At 35.8% G+C, this 27,728-nt stretch overlaps 2 protein-coding genes across 7 annotated transcripts; one reads left to right on the top strand and one right to left on the bottom strand.

The window, feature by feature from the left end:
• Positions 1–534: 534 nt before the first annotated feature.
• LOC128224938 (uncharacterized) lies at positions 535–23,265 on the bottom strand. Of its 6 annotated transcripts, none has more exons than XM_052935046.1 (2): positions 23,248–23,265; positions 535–2,298 (listed from the first exon to the last, which is right to left on the bottom strand). In XM_052935046.1, exon 2 carries the CDS (start codon positions 2,261–2,263, stop codon positions 1,445–1,447), a length of 819 nt encoding a protein of 272 aa, XP_052791006.1. In that variant the 5' UTR covers positions 2,264–2,298; positions 23,248–23,265; the 3' UTR covers positions 535–1,444. The 6 variants fall into 6 exon arrangements, with proteins under 6 accessions (XP_052791006.1, XP_052791003.1, XP_052791004.1 ...); XM_052935043.1 differs by lacking the exon at positions 23,248–23,265 and adding an exon at positions 8,810–9,035; XM_052935044.1 differs by lacking the exon at positions 23,248–23,265 and adding an exon at positions 8,677–8,757.
• An 85-nt stretch (positions 23,266–23,350) lies between these two features.
• On the top strand, positions 23,351–25,202 carry LOC128224937 (uncharacterized). The gene is made up of 2 exons (XM_052935042.1): positions 23,351–23,506; positions 23,730–25,202. Exons 1-2 carry the CDS (start codon positions 23,369–23,371, stop codon positions 24,417–24,419), a joined length of 828 nt encoding a protein of 275 aa, XP_052791002.1. The 5' UTR covers positions 23,351–23,368; the 3' UTR covers positions 24,420–25,202.
• Positions 25,203–27,728: the final 2,526 nt, after the last annotated feature.

The raw sequence follows: 27,728 nt of genomic DNA on the forward strand, positions 1-27,728 counted from the left end.
TTTATCCTAATTAATAATAACCAAAAGAAAAGGCTCATATATGATCCCAAACTTCTCATCTACCCGCGTTGCTGCATCATCATTTTCATCTACATCATCATCATCATCGTCATCGGCAGCGGCGGCGTCGTCGTAGTCGTCGTCGTCTTCATCACCTTCATCATCATAATCATCATCATCATCATCATCATCATCATCGTCATCGTCATCGTCATCGTCATCGTCATCATTATCATCATCATCATCATCATCATCATCATCATCATCATCGCCATCGTCATCGTCATAGCCTCATAATCATCATCATCATCATCATAATCATCTTTATCATCATCATCATCATCATCATCGTCATCGTCATCGTCATCGTCATCATCGTCGTCATCGTCGTCATCGATATCGTTATCGTCGTAATAATCATCATCATTATCCTCATCATCATTATCATCAACATCATCATCTGATAATCAGAACCAACGAAATCACTCAGCAAATATAAATATACAGATTTAACACCGAAATAATCTGGGGGTTTTAAGTTTATTGACCTTGTTATATGGAAAACAAAATATTGCGTTAAGGAATAACATTGAACAGATTATTTCTAAACTTAATTCAGCAATAGTATTGCAATTTCTATACAAACACAGTAAAAAAAAATATGTACTATAGTAATAGCAAGCATGAATGATTTCAAATTTATGTAAATAGAATTCTAGTGGACAGAATGAGCTACATGTATTATTGCTGATTTTTCTAGCTACATGTTTAATTTGCTTTGATAGTATTTTATTCAAACAAACAGGAATACAAACGATTTTTACATATACATTGTCGGAATATACAAACAAAAAAACCACATAAAACGAACAAAATAACAAATGGGACTGACTACAAACAACACAGTCACTTGTTTCAGTCCTTCCCATAGGGAAGATATCTTGGACCTCGAAAATTATGATTGACATTTTTCACAAATGTATAAAATGCGTTATCGCCAATTCCAAAAATCGACCATTAATAAGCTATTGATGACCATTTCTTTAATAAAGATTTATGACCATGCGTTCAAGTAGTCATTTGGGGCGTGGGGGGGGGGGGGGGCGGGAAGGGGGTCCTTTTGATTGAGCAAAAGCAAGTTGAGATATAGAATTGTTATCGGGTACGGATGGTAGTAAGCTACGTATCGTCTTTATTGAACTCCTCGTGCGTGCGTCTGTTGCTATATTTGCAGTCTGTGGTTTAACCACCAAGCCGGAAAAAAAACGGCTTCTTCTTTAGCACGCTCTGCTGTATTCTTGTATCCTTGTGCCTGGACTTCATGTATATACAATGGCAAAGCATTGCTAGTTGTATCAAACACAGCTTGTAAGATTGCTTAGTTAGAATATGCAATAAATGTAACGCACCTTCTAACACGCATATATAACACTAGTGTCGCGTATTAGCTTTGAACTGCCGACATCATTGCTTTTGTTGGACTTATAGGCGGTAGAACAAGAGATCGTCTTTGTTCAAGAGTTTTGTTCGTATTTACAACACTTGTGTCTACTTTGCTTTTCAAATTAACATTTCCAAAATCCTTTGCGAGATTTAAAACATTCACTTCCATTTCCGCTTCCGGTTTCGTCTTTGCTATTTCCGCTTCCGGGTTTTCATTGTCTTCCGGTTCTGGGTCATTTCTAGCTCCGGAATAAAATGGGTTTGTAAGAACAGGCAGTCGAGAAATTCCCTGAGGCTTCCTCGCCGTAGCTTTTTCCAATTCTTCTTCAATCTTTTCGAGATTCGTCTGCTCACGTTTTTGCTGTAAAAGTTTATATTTAGTGTATGACCTTTCCATCCAGCCCGACATTCTATTCTTAACTGTTGTCTGCTTCAAAATGGCGCCCTTATCCAAACTCTCGTTCAATAGACGCTCTAGATGGCGTTTACGTCTAAGTTTTGGATGATTATGAGCAATAAATCCTTCAATATCGCGACTGAACGATTCAACGGGCTTTCCTCCATAGCGACCAAACACACTTCTAGGTTGAGCCTCACGCCGTCTCATTTTCATACACTTCTGAAGGACCTTTTGTCGCACCAAAGCTCTCCTAACGAACATTTTTGATTTTTCAAAATTGTAGTCCGCTTCCGTGTGGGCGTGGTCAAGATATTCTGCGTACACGTCATACTTATTTTTGACTACGTCATTTATGACCATGAGGAACTTCCGGCGCTTATTTTCCAGCCTGTGGCACGCGCCAACCCTTCCTGTATCCATCGTTATCTTCGTCTATTTTAGGTTTTTGGAATCAGCTGTAAATATAAATATTACATTATCATTTATGAACATGTAGATTGCATTATTTTCAAACGTGTATGATAAATAAGCAGATGGAGAGGCGGATAAAAACTGGCGACCGTCCCCCTGACAGTTAATGAAACGCTATTTTCGGAAGACTGTTTAAAGATACTTTTTATAATTACGTGTTATAATACGAATCGTCCTATTAAACATAACTGTAAAAGTGAGAGTTTAACACAAGTGTTGTTATATCTCCACGTACATTCGGAGCTCCTCGGTCATTTTTATCGAAAAAAACCTCGGATGTATATGGATTGTTTACAATGCCAGAAATCGGTACACTGCACTGGAAGTTGATCGCGTAGTAATTTCAATTTAGCTGTTTGACTTAATGACTTAACTCTTGGGAATCTCAATCATGTTTTGCAATAGTACACTTCACTGACAATCAATTGAAACTTAGATCTACAAATACAAGCTAAAACACGACATTTAATTAATAATATAATTCAAAATTTTACGAACTACTTCAATTGATGTACCGACATACATCCGGGGTTGTTTTCGATAAAAATGGCCAAGAAGTTCCGAATGACAATTAATTTGAAAGACAACATCATAATGCAATAGTTTATGCCGCTTTAGCGGCCATGATTGCGTCTCTTATCTCAAGTATGAGTCCAGTCCGACTGTGTTTTGCTCGCATGTACTTCTTCATTTTCAAACAAAAGGCCGATTGTTTGCGTCAGTAGGATTAACAACATTGTAAACGTTGGTGTTGTTAACTTTTAAAGTGTTAATGCCCCGGGGGGGGGGGGGGTCATGGACACACATGTGATCTGCCCTCTTCTTTAGCAATTTGGAGACAACTGTACCAGCTACGCTTGTTTTATCTAATTAGATAAGTACTCCCTATACTCCCTATATTATGTAACGTTTAAAAGTTAACAACAGTTGTGAACTTAAACAAAGATCTGAAATATCGGCCACATGTTTTTTAAATAAATATTCCAAATTTCACTAATTTCTACATTTACATATTCGATTCTTCCAAACTGGTTATTTATTTTCTTTTTTATGAATAAATCCTGTAAAAGAAGTTTAAGTCGACATCTAAGTGAACCCGAAACTTAAAACAAATATAAGTGGTCAACTTTATCTTTTGTCTAAAAAGATGGTATGTAAGTATTACATATTTGTTTTCATTACGTTCATTTCAGTAAATCAACAGTCATTGATTTCAAAGCATGCAACACAATAGATAAAAAATAATGCAGACCACTAAAAAGTTAAATGTTGTTAGTATGTACTTATTTATTTTTATAAGTACATGCTAACAACTTTTAACCATTACATCTAAAAGCGACCTCATCGATACAGCTGTTTAAACGTTGCAGTTTGGATGTCTTTGAAGATGAATTAAATGAAGTTTTGTTTGTATTGTGTTAGCCTTTTATTTGGAACATTCCGTGAGCGCGTTATGTCTTTTTAGTGTATACCTGTTTTTGAATTTTGTCAGATGATCTTTTATAACTGTTTATCGATAAATTGAAGTTTTTGACATTATCGTAAATCAGGGCTAGACTTGATTAGTTTTTATCGGCGTTTGAAAGGTTTTCATCAAACTTATATCAAATTTCAAATTTAGTTGTCCAAAATTAAAATAAGTAGATCATGTTTCGTTTAATATGTTGATAAATAAAATATTTATAGACAATTTATTGAATATAGAAGGTTTAGCTATCAGCATAAATTTAATATCTATCTTATTACCTGAACTTTAAGCAAAAACTAACGCGGATTACTACTGTATTAACATTTTAATTTGCCATGTAATATAAGTTTGGTATTGACAACAAAATCACGCACGTACTATACACCTTATTTGAATGGAATTCGCGAATTACAGCTGCACTCTCACAGATTGAAAGTTTTGACCAAAGAAATGTCAGGCGTTTAAGTGCAACCGAGACTTAATACTACTTTTAGTGGTCAACATTTCCTTTTGTCAAATAAGAAGGCCATGTAATATATTAAGTTGTGTTTTGACAACAAAATCACGCATGTACTTAACATCACCATGATAAAATAGAATTTGCGCATTAAAGCTGCACTCTCACAGATTGAACCTATTGACAAATTGTTTTTATTTTTTGTCTTGGAATAAGCCGATTTATGCGAAAATATATGGAAACAGATCATTTGTGGATGATAGCCTAGTTATGAATAGTTTATAATATTCTTCCTTTGAAAAAGGGAAATATCTATCAACGTGGACTATTGTGTTTTGGGTCATAAGGCTTCACAATTTAAGTCTTAAAATATTGTTATTATTAAAATGCTTTAAAGCCGCACTCTCACAGATTAATCTTTCTTCGACAACATTTATTTATCTTTTACTTAGCCAATTTATGCGAAAATGCATGGACACCAGTGATATAAGAATGTTTACAAATAAACAGATCGCAGGTTTTCAAATTTATGTTCAACAATCGATGTTTTATGCATTTTTCTTAAACCATTAGTAACGCTTTTTTGCCATAAAACATTAATTCTCGAATGGAAATATGAAAATCTGCGAAATGATCCTTTGTCAGTAGTCTAAAATCATCGATTAGCTAATATTCACGCAAAAATTGGCTCATTCCAAGACGAAAAAAATAGCAAAAAGTTGTCAAAACGGTAAATATGTGAGAGGGCAGCTTTAAAGGTGCACAAATTTGTTTGATGTAAAAACCTTTTTTTTAATTTTAATACAGCTTTATGTTTTACTCATTTCGCCTTAATAATTAAAACAAATCTTAACTTATTATTTGTGTAAAGTTAAAACAAATAACCTTTGTATATGTTCTTCGTTAATTAATAACTACGTGGCCACACATTTTCCAGCATAATGGCGCCCAAACATCGCTATTTTATTTTATCTGTACATAAATATATAATCGTTAAGTCAAATGGGTTAATCATGATAATGCATTAACGTTAAAACATGTTTTTTGCATCAAACAATATTGTGCACGTTTATATCTATAAAGGTATCTTTTTTGTTTCTAGTTATGCGGACACAAAATCCGCGGAAAAAAGGGCGTCACAATATCTCTTTTTTGAGTTAAACATGATAATGCATTAACATAATAAAAACATATTGGTTTGCATCAACTTGTTTTGTACGTATTTAAATTCATAAGGATAACTCTAAAATAAATAAATTATTAAATTCATTTGAAAGACGTTGAGTTTAAAATATAAGAATTACCTGGTTAGAAACCATGCGTGTAACTTCCTATTAGAATTATATCCCCGTGTTATCATGACACTTGTAAGTGACCTTGAAGTTAGAATGAAAATGATTAACCTAAAGATTAAAAAACCTTTACAAACCTTATCAAGTGTTAGTATATTTACAAATTGAGAAAATACCACAGGCCGTACATAACATCCATGTTGATAAATATTTCTCCCCGAAAATATCATTAAGTATAGGTAATTGTTTACTTGGAGGTCTTAATGGGAATAAATCGCTCATGACTGGCGCAGCTGGACGAACGATTACATTTCATATGAATCTCCAAATAAATGATAACGTGTAATAATGGTTGAATTTGTTTTGTTTTGACAAAGCCTTCCTTGTCGCTAGTCGTTTTTATCACTGAAAAAGTATTTACGTAAGAAACCGTAAATGACGCAAAATGAAATATTCGAACGTTTAGATTTTTTTCAGTGACGCACCATTTGTCTTCTTTATGTATCGCTAATGATTCCCTTATGCTCCATAATATAATTCCACGATCTAAATAAGTGTGTTTTTAGTGGGCAACATTTTATGTTTTGTTAAATGAGAAGGCAGTATTAAGTATGTAGACCACCAAAAAAGTAAAAAGGTTAAAACTACATGTATTCCATTTAACCAGTAATCAGCCATTATAATCAGCGTTTATAATCAGGTGAACCGATAGATACACACAGTGTCAAGCTCTCTTTATAGGTAGTTTACACGGGATTATGTACATTAGACTACTAAAAAGTAAAAGGTCCTTAGTATGTCCTTACAAAACATAAATGGCTCTGCGACCGCGTCGAATCAAACCATTTATTTTTGATAGTACATACTAAAACCCTTTTCCAATTATATAACCTCGCGATACATTTCTATAATCCGCATATTTGATTACTATGATTGTTAGAGAGTTTTAGGAATATTTTTGATGCATTATCACGAAACTTACAATAATTCACGTTGTTTTATATTTCTCATCCAAAAGAATAATATAAACAGTCATTAACCTAGCGATATGTAACAGATACTCCGCGTTTTTATTATTCCAACACTTATAAGAACGTTTTAAGAGTTACAAAATTTCAAGCTATGAAATATTTCTCATCCCAAAGTATAATTTAAACTGTCCATATATCATAAATAATCTGCCTATTATGTAGTCTAATACTAGTATTGTTATAACGTCTGATACAACAATAAACGATTTAAAGCTGCACTCTCACAGATTCCACGTTTGACAACTTTTTTGTTATATTATTTTTATTTGTCTTGGAACGAGCTTATTTATGCGAAAATGCATGAAAACCACTGCTGACAAAAAATAAGACCGCAGATTTTCAAATTTAAGTTCCAAAATCGATGTTTTATGCATTTTTCTGAAACCGTTAGTAACGCTCTAAGTCCTTAAACATTTATTTTCGAACAAAAATATGAAAATCTGCGATATGATCTTTTGTCAGTCTTATTTCATTAGTTTGCAGATATTTACGCAAAAATTGGCTCATTCCAAGACAAAAAATATAAAAAAAAATGTCAAAACGGTAAATCTGTGAGAGTGCAGCTTTAAGATATATACCAGACTATAAATTACAAATTATCCGGGTTTTTAAGTATTTGATACTATAACTATTAGGACGTTTTTACATGTAAACATTGTCACGAAGAGTACAATAATCCATATTGTAAGATAGTTTACCTCCAAAAGAATAACATAAACTGTCCATAACCTTACGATATGTTACATATAATCCGCGTTCAAAGCTGCACTCTCTTAAATAGTCAGTTCTGAATTTTTTTTAAAAACAAAACTGACTTAGAATCGGATGATTTTGGCATCAATGCCTCCAATATATCTATATTAAATAATACAATTCACAATAAAACAGATTTCCATTGCTTATGAAAATTCAGAAAATTCCATTTTTCATAGCGCATTAGTTAAGCTTTTAGCTACAAAACATCAATTTTCGAACGTAAATACGTAAATAGGATACACTGCGATCTTTTGTAAGCAGTCTTATATCACTGTTTTTCAAACAGTTACGCAAACATTGGCTAATTCAAAGACAAAAAATAAAATAAAAGTTGTCAAAAAGATAAATCTGTGAGAGTGAAGCTTTAAGGTATTTTAATACTATTACACTGTTTTACGACTGAAATTCGTACATAATCACGAATAACGCAATAGTCCACTTAGATATTTCTCTTTCAAAAGAATAATATAAACTATCCATTACTAAGCTATAATCTGCAAATCATCCGCTTTTTAACAATTTTGATACTATTTCTATAAGTACGTTTTAAGATTTATACATAAAAACCACGAAACATAAGTTAATCCACATTGTTAGCTATTTCTCGTCCGAAAGAAGGATATTAACCATCAATAACTTAGCGATATTTTACAGATTATCCGTATTTTCAGTATTTTCAAGATGCACTCTAACACCCAAATAAGCAGTACCACAATTAATGCAATTGTTTTAATATATCGAAAAGGATGAATACATATCGAAAACAATGGTTCCTATGAAGGATTTGGAGTTAAAGAAAGAAAGGTGCAAAAGTACGATGGTCCTGCCTTATGAGACGATAGTTTAACACTGTAAATCTTTTATGACCCACCAGTCATTTAATACTTGTTTCCAGCTATTACACGGTTGCATTCTTTTTATCAGTTATCAATATTTTCTATAAATGCATTATTTAGTGAGAAGTCAAAGGTTTGCCACTCAAAATCTGTATATGTATGTATTGATTTAAAATAAGAGTATCACTTTAATACTATTCCTATTACAATGTTTAAGACTAAAATTGATACATAATATCGAAACACACAATAGTCCACGGTGTTTTACGTTTCCTTTAAAAAGAATAATATAAAGTATAAATATTTATATTTTTCGAGTACTCGGGTAGTGATTTGGTACTCGGGTACTCGGTTGATTGATCGAATACTCAAGTACTCGGGTACCCATTGTCATCCCTGATATAAACTATCCATAACTAGCCTATAAATTACAAATGATCTACATTTAAAGTATTTTAATACTATTTCTATTAGTAAGTATTTTAGACTAAAATGATACTAGCGAAACTTGCAATTACCCACTTTGTCAGATATGTATCACCCACCAGTATAATATTAAAAGTCCATAATAATCCGCGTGTAAAGTATTAAAATAATATTACAATTAGCACACTACGTATTTAGACTAAAGTTTATAAATAAACACAAAACTTACAAAAATCCGTGTTAAATATTTCTCCTCCAAATTATCTTTAATTATTCAATTTCGTGTTCCACGTTTACAAATAAAATACGGTGCAATTATTCGCGTTAAGATACTTGTTCGCTTATGACTGAAGTGCCATACAAGCTTTTTTAAAACTTAAACAAGATAAAATCAAAGTATGAACCGATCATTCAAAAGACTAAATAACAAATAATATCTATTGCTCAATGATATAAATCCATGGTCAAATACTAAGGTTTATGTCTGATACTTTTTATCTACGACAGTTGATTTAAGGACTTTTAAAATGGATTGGATAATCTAATTACATTTACAAAAGGGTTTTTTAATGAAAAAGATCTATTTTATAACAAATTAATTTACAAAGACATTCCTTTGTCGGTACGTTCAAAAGCCGTCTTTAACTTTTGTCAAATTTAATTAAAATACACAATAATATATAATGATGTTTAAATGACATATTCTGTAAGCAAAGGTGCATTCATTTATCACTATATTACGACAATTGAAATCATAATGCCGTGTGGGGGAACATGATCTGTCAAATTTTGAATCAATTAGGAATTATGTCAGCAATTTTTAAACTGAAATCTCTGTACAAGTAAATAAATAAATTATGAAGGACTAAGAACGACAATGCTTTAAGTATTTAACTTAAATACATTTGTTGTGAATTTGACAGTTGATGATCAAATGAAATACATTTCTAAATCCATACAGTGTAGACTATCAGTGGCGTAGCTACATATAGGATTTATAGGCCTGGGCCTACAACGTTTTTGAAAAATGACAAAATTTAAACAACACAGAATATAATGCAAAACGCAATAAATACTAATAGCTACTCAAACACTTTGAACAACTCTTGTTTTGTTTTTTTCTAAATCAAAACAAGGTTGGTGTTTATTTAAACAACATGCAGGGTGTATTGCTTGATTTTATTGTAATCATTGCAAGTATAATAAAGTGTGTGTAATGTGCATATAAGAGTCTCCAAACGCACATAGTATCATCGGGCCTACAAGTTTTTAAGACCCTAGCTACGCCCCTGGTAGCATCTTTTCTAATATCAAAGCACTGAATGCAGTAAAGACGAATCTCCGTAAGGCTTTTGCATGGTGTACGATGATAATACAGTCGAACACCCAGGGACCGGCGAAAATACCTCGAGTCGTGGGAAATTCGAGCCAAGCAGGATTGTTTACCTTCAGTTCAAAGCAATCGGTCCTTTACATCTAGTTCGAGCAAACGAGGATTTCGAGCCAAACGATTTCGAGCCATCGGGGTTCGACTGTATATACAAAAACCACAAGAACCGCTAGCTGCGCGACACGTACCAGGATTAGTGGTCAACATGATGTTTTGTCTAATGAGGAGGCAGTATTTCTTAAATTTTCCAATACATTTATTACAGTAAATCAGCAGTCAACTGTTATTGATTTTAATCAGGTAAAGCGGTTGATATAAACAGTGGCTGGCCCAGTTGATGGGTAGTTTACGCAATATAATGAAGACCACTCAACTCTTAAGGATTGTTTGCATGTATTTACACAGCATAAAAAGGTTATGCGACTACGTCTAATGAATGCATTATTTTTTAAATTGACACTCTTATTCAAAATCAATACATACACATTTATAACAAACATACATTCTGGGCTGGTATTCAATATTGATCTTAATTGGATCTTAGAACGATGTAGCTAATCGGATTACTTGTTATTAATTACTGACCAATAGAGTGAATGAAGTCAGTCATGTATGTCAGACCATAAGATTAACTTAAGTTGCATATCGAATAAAAAACCTTTATTGAGTAATAAACCTTTAACTACTTAGTAAATAATGCATAAATGGAATTTATTAATTACTGATAACAAGATTGTAACCGTGAATTTGAAAGCTGAAAACGAATAAAAATATCATAGATTGGTGAATGCTAAAAGATTAACTGTGATCTACTATCGTCGCATAAGGTAGAAATACCTTGTTTGATGCTCATTTCTTTCAAATTAAACTCGATATCCTTCATAAGAACCATTGTTTTTGGTATTTATTCATCCTTTTTTGGTATATTTAAACAATTATATTAAATGTGGTCAATCTTTTATGGGAGTAAGAGTGCATCTTTAAATGTTCACTCAAACAATCTTTAACTGTTAAGTGGATTGTAATTTCTCTATGAATATAAAACAGATTTACAAGTAAACTGCTTCACAAAATATTTTTAAAAAAAGAGAAACATTCTAATCCATAAAAGTAAAAATCAAAGCTATGTTTACAAAACATGCCAATAGTCTATACATTTGTATAAACATTTCACTTATTTTAATATTCGCCTTTAAGTGTTTTTCAAAAACAAGTGTATAACAAATATGAATTATGAACACATAAAAGAATACCGGCAAAAACTTAGAAAGAGCTTGTACACTAATAAAAGGAAATAAGAGACGAAACATGTTTCATATTTGAGTTGTCAGTTTTGACACGGACCTTTTGGTCGGGGATTTGATGAACATTTGTTTATCATTATAATGAGTTTGAAGGCGCGTAGCTGCCTATACGCGAGTACGCGGCTGAATCCAAATGGTTCTAACGAAAAAAAAATCAGCCAAAGTTGCAGTATGCGTACTTGACTACATGATCCTAAAACTGTCCATTTTCCAGTTCCAATTATAAATAAAGTACCAGTGAACGCACAGAATGCACCAGATTGCACCATTGTTTTAAAGAATTTCCGAAGGGGCATACCACCGGACCGCTATAGCACACTTATGAATTCAAATCAATAGAGGGCTAGATACGCCCCTGGTTTGGCAGTAAACATTGCTGTAATTCTCACTCGGATATTGCATTTAAGATAAGGCAGAGTCTTGCTTCATGTATTGCCCATTTTTCAATCTCATATCATCCTTTATAACGCTCCCGCAAATATCACAATCTATATTGTATAGATTAGGTGTTATGAAATTAGAATCTATACTTGTCAGAATTAAGAACAGAGTAACAAAGTGTTGTTTTTTTCTTTTTTTATCAATAATCTATAAATCTTTCTATTTTGGTGGAATTATTTATATATACAAAACATATGTCATTTTAAGACTCTTTATAAAACTCAAATTATACAGTAATTCATAGGTCAATATTTACATGAATTATATTTTATTTCATTAAACTAAGTTGCTTTCAACAGATTTTACGAACTTCTTTAACGAATGCACTGGCATACATAGGAGGCTCGGCGAATGGCGGAAGATGGCCGAGGTGTTCCGAATGTGGTGAGCTTCTGTTTTTGAGTGGTTGTAAAACGCTTTTCGCACGGCGTGTGCGTGTCGACTTTTAAAATTCCTTAAACGATAATACTGTGAATATAGATATGCAAAACTTCAGAAATAAGCACAGTAGTCGAAAGTTTTAACATAAATCCCGTTTAACGGCACAGGATCAACGTCAAAGACATTTATCACAAACCACAATAATGGAACAACCGCGCGAAACTCCATAAATAACACAGTACATATAAACTAAATCAGGGTCGTAGCTTTATATGGATTCATAATTGTGCTATGGGTGGTCGGGGGCATACCCCCCCCCCCCTCCTCCTTTTTTGAAAACTGTGGTGCAAATCTGGTGCATTCTTGGCGTTCTGGTGAGCTTTATTTAGTACTGGAAAACCAACAGTTTTAGGATCATTTAGTCAAGTACGCATACTGCAACTTTGCCTGATTTATTATTGATTTTTTCATTTGTCAGTATCATGTGGAATCAGCCCTGTACTCGCGTATAGGCAGCTACGCGCCTGTATATAAAACATAGAGGTGTTTGTCAAGGGTTGTAAGGGAAAGGGATGTATAGGGAAAAGCCCAGAAGAAAAATAGTACCAAACACCCTGTATTAAGGCAAAGGGCGAAAACCTTACAGCCACGAAACGAGGGATATACACAACCCGCACACATTCAGACCGACTACACATCGTTCGGAACACCATCGGCCATTTTTATCGAAAACAACTTCGGATGTATATGGACGGTTGACAATATCAGAAATCGGTACACTTTAACTACGCTGCAAGTAGAGCGCGTAGTAATTTCAATTTGGCAGTTAAAATTAATGATTTTACTCTTGGGAATCTTAATTAGGTTTGCAGTAATACACTTCACTGGCAATCGATATAACCTTAGATCTATAATTACAAGCAAAAACACTACACTTAAATAATGATATAATTCAAATTTTACGAACTACTGTTGTACCGGCATACACCCGAGGTTGTTTTCGATGAAAAAGCTCGAGGAGCTCCGAATGCCGACGCACATGCAACAACAAGTATTCTTAGTGGCGGATCCGTGGTCTAGTGGTAACACATTTGACTATCCATCCAGGGATCACAGCCTCGATTCCCCACCGCACCACTAAAAATAAATACTAATCACCTTCCGGGAGGGACGTTAAATGGGGATCCCGTGTAATAGAGCTTTACACTGATGCACGTTATAGAACCAGGTTAGCTCTAACCAGGGTGACATGCTTTCAGTGCTCAAAGATACTAAAATGACTATTAATCGCATTGGAGCACTCGCTGAATGGGCAAGGCCCGAGTGCGAGTATAATAAAGATTACACCCCCTTTATTTCTTAACAAATAAATAAATGAGATTAGTTGTTGTAACCAATGAATACTCTTAAAAATGAAAAGTAAACAAGCATGAAGTATAGATGCCCTGTGAACGCATACATAAAATGGCGGAGTTGGCAGAAAATGAAAATACCCGATACATAATTATGGATTTCTCTGTCAGTTTACTATTATTGGTACATAAAGTTAACTCACATGCTAGATTAATTATTTTGCTATGTGATATGTATGTACTGATGTGGTAGTTTGCTGCAAGATTTGAATTTGAAATGGATTTGCTGAACATCCCATGGTAAATATCCTGGTCCGAAAATATCCGGACTTAGCATGGATCGGGTTACACACAACTAGGTCCGAATATATTCGGACCCCGCATGGTAAGGGTTATTATAACCGCATTGGCACCGTCAGCGAAACAGGACTTCATTTGTAATCGTAAAAAAACGTGGCCATATAGGTCTCTGACGATGGCTGTTAATCAGAAAAACAAAACATGGATAATCTTTGTTCATATTTCTGTGTTTAAGATATATGTTTAAACGAGTGATTACAGAAAGTAGTGCTGCGTATATATTGAAGCATTTCCGGCTGCTCACACTTTTACTACCATTCATGATTATTAAAGATTATACTTTATGCTTATTTTGGAGTAAGAAAATTGGTACGCTTTTGTCTTAGATATTTCAAAAAGCATGCCCCCATCTTGAAAGAAAACCCCAAATCCGCCCGGATGTAAATAAATAATATGTTTCTATTTTAAGATAATAGTTATTTTATACGGTAAGGAAAACATATTGTTACATTAGCAAACCATTTACTGATCACCACGAGTATTCTTACGCTTAGATAAATAGAATCGTAGACAAATGTTTGCTTTCCTGATGTTTATTAGTTTTAAGATTGTGTATACTATAACTAATGTATTTATTATAATGCAATAGTAATGCAAACTTATTATGACCGTTAACTCGCTTTGCATTGATAATATTTATTCAGCAGGTAACGCTTAAGACGATTTAAGATTTATCTAAGTCCGCTTAAATTGTAACATTATAGTTTGTTGCAATGTTGTTGCACTTTATGGATTTTCGTCACTCTCGATTTGATAGTTCAACAAACTGTCAGTAATTGCAACCAAATAATACATTAATTCACACGTGCATTTAAAATATAAACATTTTCAACCACAATATTGATACATAATGCTTTTGCTTGAGACGTGAAAACTTATGATTTCATGATGAGCTTTCAAGGACATTCAAGGACAATACAGAATCATATGTCTCGTAAAAACTGGAAACCGCATTAAACAATCAAAGCACTGATAGTGCTGAACGGCTTGAACGATGATTCCTCTTATGTTTTATTACAACAGGATCATATGAACGATAGCATGGCGCTCGGTCGCTCTCACGCCTTTCCGTCCACACACCCAACCTGCCGACACATCCGGCCACCCACACGCTCTCCTCTCACAACCCACTGACAACCCAACCCATCTTCACTTCTGGTTCGGTGTATTTCTGTGGCATCAAAGGGTGTTTTTCAGATTCAACTAAACTTTAAGATTAGTGTGCCTATCAACTGCAATTTAAAAAGTATGTGAGCACAATTTGAGTATAGAAAATACTAGGGTTTACAAATGTCAGTCTACGTTTGCAAAGGTTCAGGAACATATTAATGGATAGCAATATAGGATATATGTTTGTACATACAGTGATTCTGGTCGTTTTTTGTCCATTCAGCTAATTAAACTTAGCAGTGCAGTCAGAAGGTAGAAAACCGCATTGAATAATATAATGTGCATCTGAATCTACATCTTTTGTATCTTGTTTTCCTTTCATTTCCCTGTTTTTATCCATGTGTTAAATGTTAATAATTTTGTAAAACAAACATTATTCCAGGTTTGTTTCATAGACTGATTTTCATTGAAATCTGGTACGACGTTCAGCTTCACAGGGTCTCTGTATACATTTTGTGGTCTATAACAAAAACGTTCAGCTTAAACTCAAGCCTAAAACAACATCTTATGTGGGCTGAGCTCTCGTTTTTAATTATACATCACATGTTCTTCACACATCTATTTTTTATAAATAAACAATCAACAACTGTTAAACCGCTAGAATAAACGACTCACTGCCTTGCCAAATACATATTCCGCACCCACGGCACTTACCTATTATGTTTTATCTTGAAATAAATGATGGACAAAGCTTTCCAAATAATGGTGTCTTAAGTTATCGTATAGCCAACAATTTACGTCTGGCTAATGGCATTGATAATTCTTCGTTGAAAAAGAAGATGAAGATACAGATAAAGAAGAAAAAGAAGTAAAAGAAGAAGAAGAAAAAGAAGAAGAAGAAGAAGAAGAAGAAGAAGAAGAAGAAGAAGAAGAAGAAGAAGAAGAAGAAGAAGAAGAAGAAGAAAAAAAAAGAAGGAGAAGAAGAAGAAGAAGAAGAAAAAGAAGAAGAAGAAAAAGAAGAAGAAGAAGGAGGAGGACAAGAAGAAGAAGAAAAGTAAAACAACTGCTGAATAAATTGTATCAATAAAAAGCGAATGTACGTTCAAAATAAGCTTGTATAACGTTTGAATTATAATAAATACACTAGAAATCGTATACATTATCTTGATCTAGTAAACATCAGAAAAGCAAACATTTGTCTATTACTAGAATTTCATTCAAAGATGGGGGTATTTCTTTTTAACAGCTAAAACCAGACGGGCTCGGGTGTCGATGTAGACGTGCTTGCATGTCCATGTAGATGTGCTTGGGTATCCATGTAAATGTGTTTGGGTGTCCAAGCTATCGTGTTAGGGCGCCCATGTTATCGTGCTAAGGTTCCCATGTTAACGTGCCTGGGTGTCAATGTAAACGTGCTAGGGTATCCATGTAAACGTGCATGGGTGTCCATGTAAACGTGCTAGTGTGTCGATGTAAACGTGCTAGGGTGTCCATGTAGACGTACTTGGGAGTCCGTGTAAACGTGCTTTGGTGTCCATGTAAACGTGCTTTGGTGTCCATGTAGACGTGCTTGGTGTCCATGTAAACGTGCTTTGGTGTCCATGTAAAAGTGCTAGTGTGTCCATGAAAACATGCTAGGGTGTCCATGTAAACGTGCTAGGGTATCCATGTAGACGTGCCTAGGTGTCCATGTAGACGTGCTAGTGTGTCCATGTGAACGTGCTTTGGTGTCCATGTAAACGTGCTTTGGTGTCCATATAAACGTGCTTGTGTGTCCATGTAAAGGTGTCCATGTAGACGTGCCAGTGTGTCCATGTAAACTTGCTTTGGTATCCATGTAGATGTGCTAGGGTGTCCATGTAGACGTGCTTAGGTGTCCACGTGAACGTGCTAGTGTGTCTATGTAAACGTGCTAAGGTGTCCATGTAAGCGTGCTTGGGTGTCCATGTGAACGTGCTTGGGTGTCCATGTAAACCTGCTTTGATGTCCATGTAGACGTGCATTGGTGTCCATGTTAATGTGCTTTGTTGTCCGTGTAAGAGTGTTAATGTGTTCATGTAAACGCGCCTGGGTATCCTTGTAAACGTGCTAGGGTGTCCATGTCGAGGTGCAAGGGTGTCCATGTAAACATGCTAGGGTGTCCATGTAAACGTGCTAGGGTGTCCATGTAAACGATTTAGGGTGTCCATGTAAACGTGCTTGGGTATCCATGTAAACGAGCTTGGATGTCCATGTAGACGTGCTAGGGTGTCCATGTAAACGTGCTAGGGTTTCCATGTAAACATGTTAGGGTGTCCATGTAGACGTGCTAGGGTATCCATGCAAACGCGTTTGGGTATCCATGTAAACGTGCTTGGGTGTCCATGTAAACGTGCTTGGGTGTCCATGTTAACGTGCTTGGGTGTCCATATAAACGTTCTTGTGTATCCATGTAAACGTGCTTGGGTGTCCATGTAAACGTGCTAGGGTGTCCGTGTAAACAACGTGCTTTGGTGTCCATCTAAACGTGCTTTGTTGTCCATGTAAACGTACATGAGTGTCCATGTAAACGTGCCCGGGTGTCCATGTAAACCTGCCTTGATGGCTATGTAAACGTGCTAGGTGATCCATGTAAACGTCTTTGGGTGTCCATGTAAACGTGCCTGGCATTCTATGTAAACGTACTTGTTTGTCCATGTAGTCGTGCTAGGATGTCCATGTTAATGTGCGTATTTTGTCCATGTAAACGTACTTGGTGATCCATGTATACGTGCGTGGGTGTCCATGTAACGTTGCTTTGGTGTCCATGTAAACGTACTCGAGTTTCCATAAAAAAGTGCTTTGGTGTCAAGGTAAATGTGCTAGGTTGTCCATGTTAACGTGCTTGGATGTACATGTAAACATGCTAGTGTGTCCATGTAATCATGCCTGGGTGTCCATGCAAGGGTGCTTGGGTGTCCATGTAAAAGTGCTCAGGTTACCATGTAAAAGTGCCTGAGTGTCCATGTAAAGGCGCGTGTATGTCCATGTAAACGTGCCTGGGTGTCCATGTAAGAGTGCTAGTTTGTCCATGTAAACGTGCCTAGGTGTCCATGTAAAGGTTCTTGGGTGTCCATGTTAAGGTGCTAGGGTGTCCATAAAGACATGCTATAGGGTCCGTGAAAACATGCCTGTGTGTCCATGTTGACGTTTTCTGGTTTCCATGTGAACGTGCTTGGGTGTCCATGTAAACGTGCTTGGGTGTCCATGTAAACGTTCCTGGGTGTCCATGCAAACATGCTTGGGTGTCCATGTAGACGTGCTTGGGTGTCAATGTAAACGTGCCTGGGTGTCCATATAAACGTGCTTGATGTCGATGTAAACGTGCTATTGTGTCCATGTAAACGTGTTGGGTGTCCATGTAAACGTGCTTTGGTGTCAATGAAAAGTGCTGTTCTGTCCATAAAAACGTGCTTTGGTGTCCATATAAAAGTGCTCGGTTGTCCATGTACAAGTGATTGGGTGTCCATGTTCAAGTGCTAGGTGTCCATGTACATGTGCTTGGGTGACCATGTACACGTGCTTTGGTGTCAATGTAAACGTGCTTTGGTGTACATATAAACGTGCCTTGGTGTCCATGTAAACGTGCAAGTGTGTCCATGTAAACGTGCTTTGGTGTCCATGTAAAAGTTCTAGTATGTCTATGTAAACGTGCTTTGGTGTCAATGTAAAAGTGCGAGTGTGTCCATGTAAACGTGCACGTGTGTACATGTAAACGTGCTTTGGTGTCCATGTAAAAGTTTTCGTATGTCTATGTAAACGTTCTTTGGTGTTCATGTAAAAGTGTGAGTTTGTCCATGTAAACGTACTAGGGTGTAGCTGTAAACGTGCTTAAATGTCCATGTAAAGGCGACTGAGAATCGATGTAAACGTGTTAGGTTGTCCATGTAAACGTGCTAGTGTGTCTATGTTAACTTGCTTGAGTGTCCACGTAAACGTGCTTAGGTGTCCATGTAAACGTGCATGGGTGTCCATGTAAACGAGGTTGGGTGTCCATGTAAACGTGCTTGAGCTTTGATGTAAACGTGCTTGGGTATCCATGTAAACATGCTTGAGTGTTTATATAAACGTGCTTGTGTGTCCAGATAAACGTGCTTGGGTGTTCATGTAAACGTGCCTGGGTGTCCATGTAAACATGCTGAATGTCCATGTAGACTTGTTAGAGTGTCCATGTAAACGTGCTTGGGTATCCATGTAAACGCTTTTGGGTGTCCATGTAAACGTGCTTGGTTGCCCATGTAAACGTGCTTGGGTGTCCATGTAAACGTCCTTTGGTGTCTATGTAAACGTGCTTGGGTGTCGATGTAAACGTGCTTGGGTGTCCATGTAAACTTGCTTGGGTGTCCATGTAAACGTACTTGGGCGTCTATGTTAACATGCTTGAGTGTTTAAGTAAACTTGTTTGTGTGTACATGTGAACGTGCTTTGGTGTTCATGTAAACGTGCGTGGGTGTCTATGTAAACATGCTTGAGTGTTCATGTAAACGTGCTTTTGTGTCCATGTAAACGTGCTTGGGTGTTCATGCAAACGTGCCTGGACATTTATGTAAACGTGCTTGGTTATCACGGTAAAGGAGCTTGGCAGTTCATATATAAGTGCTTGGGTGTCCAGGCAAACGTGCCTGTGTGTCCATGTAAACGTGCCTGGGTGTCTATGTAAACGTGCTAGGAAGTTAATGTTAACGTGCTTGGGTGTCCATGTCAACGTGCTACGGTGGTCATGTAAACGTGCTTGGGTGTCCATGTAAACGTGCTTGGTAGTCCAGGTAAACATGCTTGGATGTTAATGTAAACGTGCTTGTTTGTCCATGTTAACGTGCTTGTGTGTCCATGTAAGCGTGCTTGTGTGTCCATGTAATCGTGCTTGGGTGTTCATGTTAACGTGCTTGGGTGTCCATGTACATGTGCTATGGTGTCCATGTAAACGTGCTTCGGTGCCCAAGTAAACGTGATTGTGTCGTCAATGAAACGTGCTTCGGTGCCCAAGTAAACGTGCATGGGTGTTCATGTAAAAGTGCCTTGGTGTTCATGTAAACGTGCTTGTGTGTCCATGAAATGTGCTTGGGTGTCCGTGTAGACGTGCTTGGGTGTCGACGTAAACGTGCTTGGGTGTCCATGTAGACGTGCTTGGGTGTCCATGTAAACGTGCCTGGATGTCCATATAAACGTGCTAGGGTGTCCATGTAAACTTTTGGGTGTCCATGTAAACGTGCTTGGGTGCTCATGTCAATGTTCTTGGGTTCCCAGGTAAACGTGCTTGGGTGTCCATGTAAACGTGCCTGGGTGTACATATAAACCTGATTGGGTATCGATGTAAACGTACCTGTGTGTCCATTTAAACCTGATTGGGTGTCGATGTAAACGTGCTTGGGTGTCCATGAAAACGTGCTTGGGTGTCCATCTACACGTTCCCGGGTATCCATGGAAACGTGATTGGGTGTCCATGTAAACGTGCTAAGGTGTCCATGTAAACGTGCTTGGGTTTCCATGTAAACGTTCTAAGGTGTCCATGTAAACGTGCCTGAGTGTCCATGTAAACGTGCTTGGGTGTCCATGAAAACGTGCTTGGGTGTCCATTTACACGTTCCCGGGTATCCATGGAAACGTGATTGGGTGTCGATGTAAACGTGCTTGGGTGTCCATGAAAACGTGCTTGGGTGTCCATTTACACGTTCCCGGGTATCGATGGAAACGTGATTGGGTGTCCATGTAAACGTGCTAAGGTGTCCATGTAAACGTGCTTGGGTTTCCATGTAAACGTTCTAAGGTGTCCATGTAAACGTGCCTGAGTGTCCATGTAAACGTGCTTGGTTATCCTTAAAAACGTGATTCGTTGTTCATGAAAATTTGCGCAATTATTTGAAACCACAAGGCAATTTGTCAATCCATTGATATTTTGCTGTAAATTATGTGTGTTAGATTGCTGGTCTTCGTAGACGTGAGATGAATCATTCACATTCAGAAAAGTGACAAGGCTTCTTCTTTAGGCTGAAATTGTAATATTATTAGCTAGACTATTTTACATTTTATTTCAGGTCTGATATCATCAATCGGTGCTGATGGTTTTGATATATTCGAATGATTTTAGTGAGTTGGACAATACAAATACAAGAAAATATATTATTTAAGACCTTATCTAGTTTTAACACGGGGGTTCTTTTAACGTTGGTTTTACTTCAAGGTTAAAATCACGAAACCTTAGTTTGACTTTAGGGAAGGGGTTGGGGAACAGGGCTTGAATTTAGCCAGGGGAGAGGGGGTAAACAAATGACGCCGAATGAGAAAACTATTTTAAATGGGAAATAGACAAGTTGTTATTTTGGTAAGAACTTTATTTAAACGTGGCCTTCACCTTGAACATCAATGTTTTGTATAAATGTCCAAAAGCAAGGCTTGTGTTTGATTTTTTTCGAATTGAAATGCTGAAATCTTGCAGTGAATTCAAGTGATTGGCAGCTTCAGATTTTACGCAAATATACTAGTATATATAATTTTAAATGTGTAGCCTTTCATTCATTTGCCTGTTTACGTATTTAGCAATCAAACAAAACAATACAATGATGAATGAGCATTTTAACATTTGAAATTGTTTTCATGCGTTATAACAATCATTGCAAACAAATAATTAATTATTTTGCCTAAGAAAAAAATCCCTATCTTTCGAGCTTGTTTTTATTTTTAATTATTTATCCAGGGAAATATCTGATTTTGTTGAAATGGTCTTATATCATATGATTAACTCATGATTTGTCAGTGGTTAAGGTATCCGATTGAAAACATAAACTCGTCATTTAATCCTGCCCTTGACAACAATGTTAAATAAGCTAGTTATTTCACCCAGCCATTGACAACAATGTTAAATAAGCTAGATATTTAGCCCAGCCAATTGACAACAATGTTAAATAAGTTAGTTATTTAACCCAGCCATTGACAAGTATGTTAAATAAGCAGGTTATTTTGTCGTGTTAACGGCAATTATGTTATAGAATCTCATTTAATTCAGTCATTGACAATAATGTTAAATAAGCTGGTCATTTAATTCAGCCATTGACAATAATGTTAAATAAGCTGGTCATTTAATCCGCCATTGACAATAATATTAAATAAGCTGGTCATTTAATCCAGCCATTGACAATAATGTTAAATAAGCTGGTCATTTAATCCAGCCATTGACAATAATGTTAAATAAGCTGGTCATTTAATCCAGCCATTGACAATAATGTTAAATAAGCTGGCCATTTAATCCAGCCATTGACAATAATGTTAAATAAGCTGGTCATTTAATCCACCATTGACAATAATGTTAAATAAGCTGGTCATTTAATCCAGCCATTGACAATAATGTTAAATAAGCTGGTCATTTAATCCAGCCATTGACAATAATGTTAAATAAGCTGGTCATTTAATCCAGCCATTGACAATAATGTTAAATAAGCTGGCCATTTAATCCAGCCATTGACAATAATGTTAAATAAGCTGGCCATTTAATCCAGCCATTGACAATAATGTTAAATAAGCTGGCCATTTAATCCAGCCATTGACAATAATGTTAAATAAGCTGGCCATTTAATCCAGCCATTGACAATAATGTTCAAGAAGCTGGCCATTTAATCCAAGCCAGTGACAATAATGTTCAAGAAGCTTATCATTACATCCAGCCAGTGACAATAATGAAATAGAAACTCGTCATTTTATCCAGTCGTTGGCAATGTTGCTAAAGAAGCTCGGCATTCAATCTAGCCGTTGGCAATAATGTTAATGAAACTCACAATTTGCAATACAGAGCAAGTTTCATATTTGATGATTCCATTTAATTAATGTACTATTTGAAATGATATTCCTTACTGATTACTACTTTGTAAAAAAACACACCTAAATCCAGTACATTTCAAGTGATGTCAGTTAATGTTAATGTTATTCATTCCGAATAAAACCGGGACAGAATGGCCATGTTTCCATGGCAAAACATCGAGTTTACATTATAATGCATCGGTATAATACTTACTTCGTAATTATTAAAATATCTCCATTAAGGGAGTCAATTCTGTCAAACATGCAATACATGTTATAAACATGATTTATTGAGGAGTAAGCATGCATGGTACTCGTGTGATGTTATATGGATTTCCATTGGACGACGGAAATATCCAAGACTGTCGTCCTTTTATATCAACTTCAATATGCAACTAAAGCTGTGTATTGGTAAAAAGTACAACGGAGGTGTCAGTGACAAGGATAAGTGGCCGCTAATTAGTGTTTATATGGCTTTACGGGGTCAGAGATTAGACATTTGGCCGCTTAATGCACGTACCTTATATAGTAAAAATGTACGGCGGGAGTGGTCCGATAAGGCAGGTGGCAGTTTAAAGCAGGTGACCGTTAAATCCGGTTTGACTGTACATTTTTCTTCTCTACACATTCAGTCCTTTCAAATGATACCACACTTGTATGGAGCGAATAAGCAGCAACATAACTCATTTATGTGCATCAGATACCTTAAGAAATGTGGCTTGCTATATAATACGGACAAACCTGTTACTTTATCATCGGAGTATCACTTTCACATCCAAGTAAGTGTAACATTACGTTATTATTGCAGTTATAGAGAACAAATTTTCCTTTAACTTTAAGAAAATATTGTAAATTTCTTTTGAATGATCACAATTATTACGAACATGTTTATTATCATATGCAAGCATTAAGTAATGAAACGATTTAAGGTAAACATGATTTAGTAGTTGATTAATGATTTCATTGCTGGGGAATATTGTAGATTAACTTTATTACTTTAAGGTGCAAAACAACAACAGCCTCAAAATGGGTCTTCTGTACTGTATCGCCCTCGGCTTGGTTTGTGCATGCGCATATGTGGAAGCAATACCAACAACAACAACTGAGCCTAGCATCATTATCGGCAACCCTTCCGATCTTTTCAACACAGCAGTGTTTAAGTGCGCCGATGTCATATACGGGACCATGTTAATGCAAAAAATGTTTCCACCAGCAGATAGCTCACTTCCAGAGCTAAAAACTTTAAATGCTTCCCACGCGAAGGCTATCTTTGACGCTAATATCGAACTACTTTGTAAAGATGTTGATAAGTACTCTCGTTGCGTCAAACATTTTAGTAAGGTTGGATGCACGCCAGAGGAAGAATATATCAGACGGTACATCGATATTGACCAATTCGGACCAGCTCTCGGGTTATACTGTACGAACAAAGAGCTTGTTAAGAGTAACTTTCTTTGCACGTTGGAGAAAGTCAGAAAAGGAGATGTCCCATGTGAATTTGGTGGAATTCATGGATGTATTAAAGGACTCCTGCTGTATGCAACACAGAGCGTCACAAAGGAAGTTTATTGCAATGTCAGAGAGGCGTCGTTAAATTGCCGAAAAACTCAGCTGGCAAGCTGTGACGTCACCTATGCCGAAGTTATGAATTCCGTCGCAGCAAAATTTCCAGCTAAATATTGCTCGAGCTAGATGACAGAGTTGCGTTTAACACTGGTCAACGCCGTTATTATTTATTCAACTTGTAATTGTTTAGTCTAAGAGTAATTTATATCTTTTTGCATTGTATTTTAAAGCACAATACAACTGTTATAACTTAATCTTTGTAACGATTACTATTATTTCTCACCTGGTACGTTCTACACGAAATGTTTTTATGATAATGAAATAAATAAAGCCGTAACTTGCACAATGTTTTTCATCAGGCCAAAAATTAGTTATTGTTTAGATTAGGATTACATCCTTTTCCAAAATTGGAACGTTAGGCATGTTTTTTTAGGTCTTATATTAGAATGTTATTGTCATCATTGAATAATGGTGTTACATGCACCTTCTGTATAAAGCTTTCAAAATTTTAAACCACATATCAAAACATACTCTTTTTTTAGTTTTTAATTTTGTTTACCAACAGTCTAAAACAACGGTAGGGTCGGCGTCATCTCGTAGGTAGGGTCGGGTAACCTGAACCAAACGTATTTTTAGTACTTATTAAGTCATCGGGTCATGTTATCATTGCATGTTCCTCAAGCAGTTTGCATTTTAATGTTATTGGGCGGGGCCTTACAGATAATATCATGTACATAGTACTTATTTTAAAGTGACAACCTTATTCAAAATCAGTGCATAAACATGTATAACAAACATAGATTTTGACTGATAAACCTTAAACTACTTACTAAATAATGCATTTATGGATAATACTAGCTACTGATAACAAGATTGTAATCATGAATTAAATAGCAAAAAGCTCAAAAATTAAATGGTTGGTGAATGTTTAAAGATTTACTGTGGTCTACTATAGTCTCATAAGGTAGAAATAGCCTGTTTTATACTCATTTGTTTTCAAATCAAACTCTGTAACCTTCATAACAACCATTGTTTATGACATTTATTCATCCTTTTGGGGATAGTACAACAATATTATTAATTTTGGTAAATCTTATTTGGGAGTAAGAGTGCTTCAGTGATAATTATTAATTATGTTTATCTTCAGACATTAATTATGATTTTGAGCTCTTCATAAATAAAGCGTATTGAATATATATATATTTTTTATCATTCCGCAATGCGTTGGAAAATATGTGATGCATTCTAGACTTTTGAACAAAGCAAACAACAATGTGATTCATATTAAGTCAAAAACCCTCGGTTGATTGTCATGAAAGTGTTTTGTTGCAAACATTATTTAAACTCCCAAGAGTTAAGTCATTAAGTTTAACTGCTTAATTGAAAATACTACGCGATCTACCTGCAGCGAAGTATAGCAAACAACAATGTGATTCATATTAAGTCGATAACCCTCGGTTTTTCGCCTTTGGGCGGAACTACTTTTTTATAGTAGTACCAAAATATTTCTAAGCGTGGTACTGAGTCTTGCAATTACTTCACCATTCGGAGCTTCTCGGCCATTTTTTATCGAAAACAACCTCGGATCTATGTCAGAACATCAGTAGAATTAGTTTGTAAAATTGCGGATTATATTATTAATTAAATGTAGTGTTTTAGCTTGTATTTATAGATCTAAGTTTCAATTGATTGTCATTAAAGTGTTTTGCTGCAAGCATTATTTAGATTCCCAAGAGTTAAGTCATTAAGTTTAACTGCTTAATTGAAAATACTACGCGATTTACCTGCAGCGAAGTTAAAGTTTACCGATTTCTGACATTGTAACCCGTCCATATTCATTCGAGGTTGTTTTCGATGACAATGGCCGAGGAGCTCCGAATGTTACTTCATCGGAAGCAAATTCTGTGTCATTTCGACACATTTATAAATGATTGGACATTTAACAACTCTTTAATTCAATAAATAATTTACTGAACTGATAAGACATAACGAAATAAGTTTAGGCAATTTTATTTCTTTTCTTTAGGGTTATGGTTGGGGTTAGGATTAACCTAACCCTTTTACACGGATTGTCAGTCTTGACTTTTCTCTTTTATCTGGTTTTCGAGATCGTAGACCATACTTATACCACTCGCTTTTATTTATATTTTTGTATGAGACCCTAGGAATGAACAATAATGTTTTACTTGTAACGGGGCAAGAATTGTCTCTGACAATTATGATTTGGTGGGCATTTTGGTACACTACATAAGGGGCTGAAAGCTTAATTTGCGATAACATCGGATTTTAAGTCTTGTTAAATTAAAGGGCATAGTACGGAAACAGCTTGTAACCTTGGTTATTTTTATCTCAACCAGTGTATACTATTGGCCAAGGCGATGTCTCCTGTTCGATTTTATGTCGGCAACGATTTAAATCTTTGTTTAAATTGAGTTAACTTGAATTTCAATAACTGACGACTGTATTTAAACTTTAGAATAATTAATGCGCTAAGTTCTAAATGTGCAGCCGATCATGCAATTTGTCTGTTTAAACCATTCCGTAATCATACAAAACAATGCAATGAGCGATGAGCATTTAAACTAATCGTACAGGATAAAAAACAATAATATATATAAGTGTGCAACTGTGCATTTTACTTCCCTTCAGTTCACATTTGTTTTCTTTTTTGGATTAATTATTCAGGGAAATGCCTGTTTTCGTAATAATCTCTCAAATCATCCGATTTGTATACTACAAGTCAGGGTTAAGGCGACGTGGCATGTTATATAGAATAGCATGGCATTAGGGGATCCATTTAAACGTGCTCGGAGTTTCATGTAAACGTGCTTTGATGCCGATGTTAATGTGCTCAAATGTCCATGTAAACGTGCTTTGATGCCGATGTTAATGTGCTCAAATGTCCATGTAAACGTGCTTTGATGCCGATGTAAATGTGCTCAAATGTCCATGTAAACGTGCTTTGATGCCGATGTAAATGTGCTCAAATGTCCATGTAAACGTGCTTTGATGCCGATGTAAATGTGCTCAAATGTCCATGTAAACGTGCTTTGAAACCGATGTAAATGTGCTCAAATATCAATGTAAACGTGCTTTGATGCCGATGTAAATGTGCTCAAATGTCCATGTAAACGTGCTTTGATGCCGATGTAAATGTGCTCAAATGTCCATGTAAACGTGCTTTGATGCCGATGTAAATGTGCTCAAATGTCCATGTAAACGTGCTTTGATGCCGATGTAAATGTGCTCAAATGTCCATGTAAACGTGCTTTGATGCCGATGTAAATGTGCTCAAATGTCCATGTAAACGTGCTTTGATGCCGATGTAAATGTTTCAAATGTCCATGTAAACGTGCTTTGAAACCGATGTAAATGTGCTCAAATATCAATGTAAACGTGCTTTGATGCCGATGTAAATGTGCTCAAATGTCCATA

This window comes from Mya arenaria, chromosome 17 (assembly GCF_026914265.1).
Source record: "Mya arenaria isolate MELC-2E11 chromosome 17, ASM2691426v1".
Classification (NCBI taxonomy): domain Eukaryota; kingdom Metazoa; phylum Mollusca; class Bivalvia; order Myida; family Myidae; genus Mya; species Mya arenaria.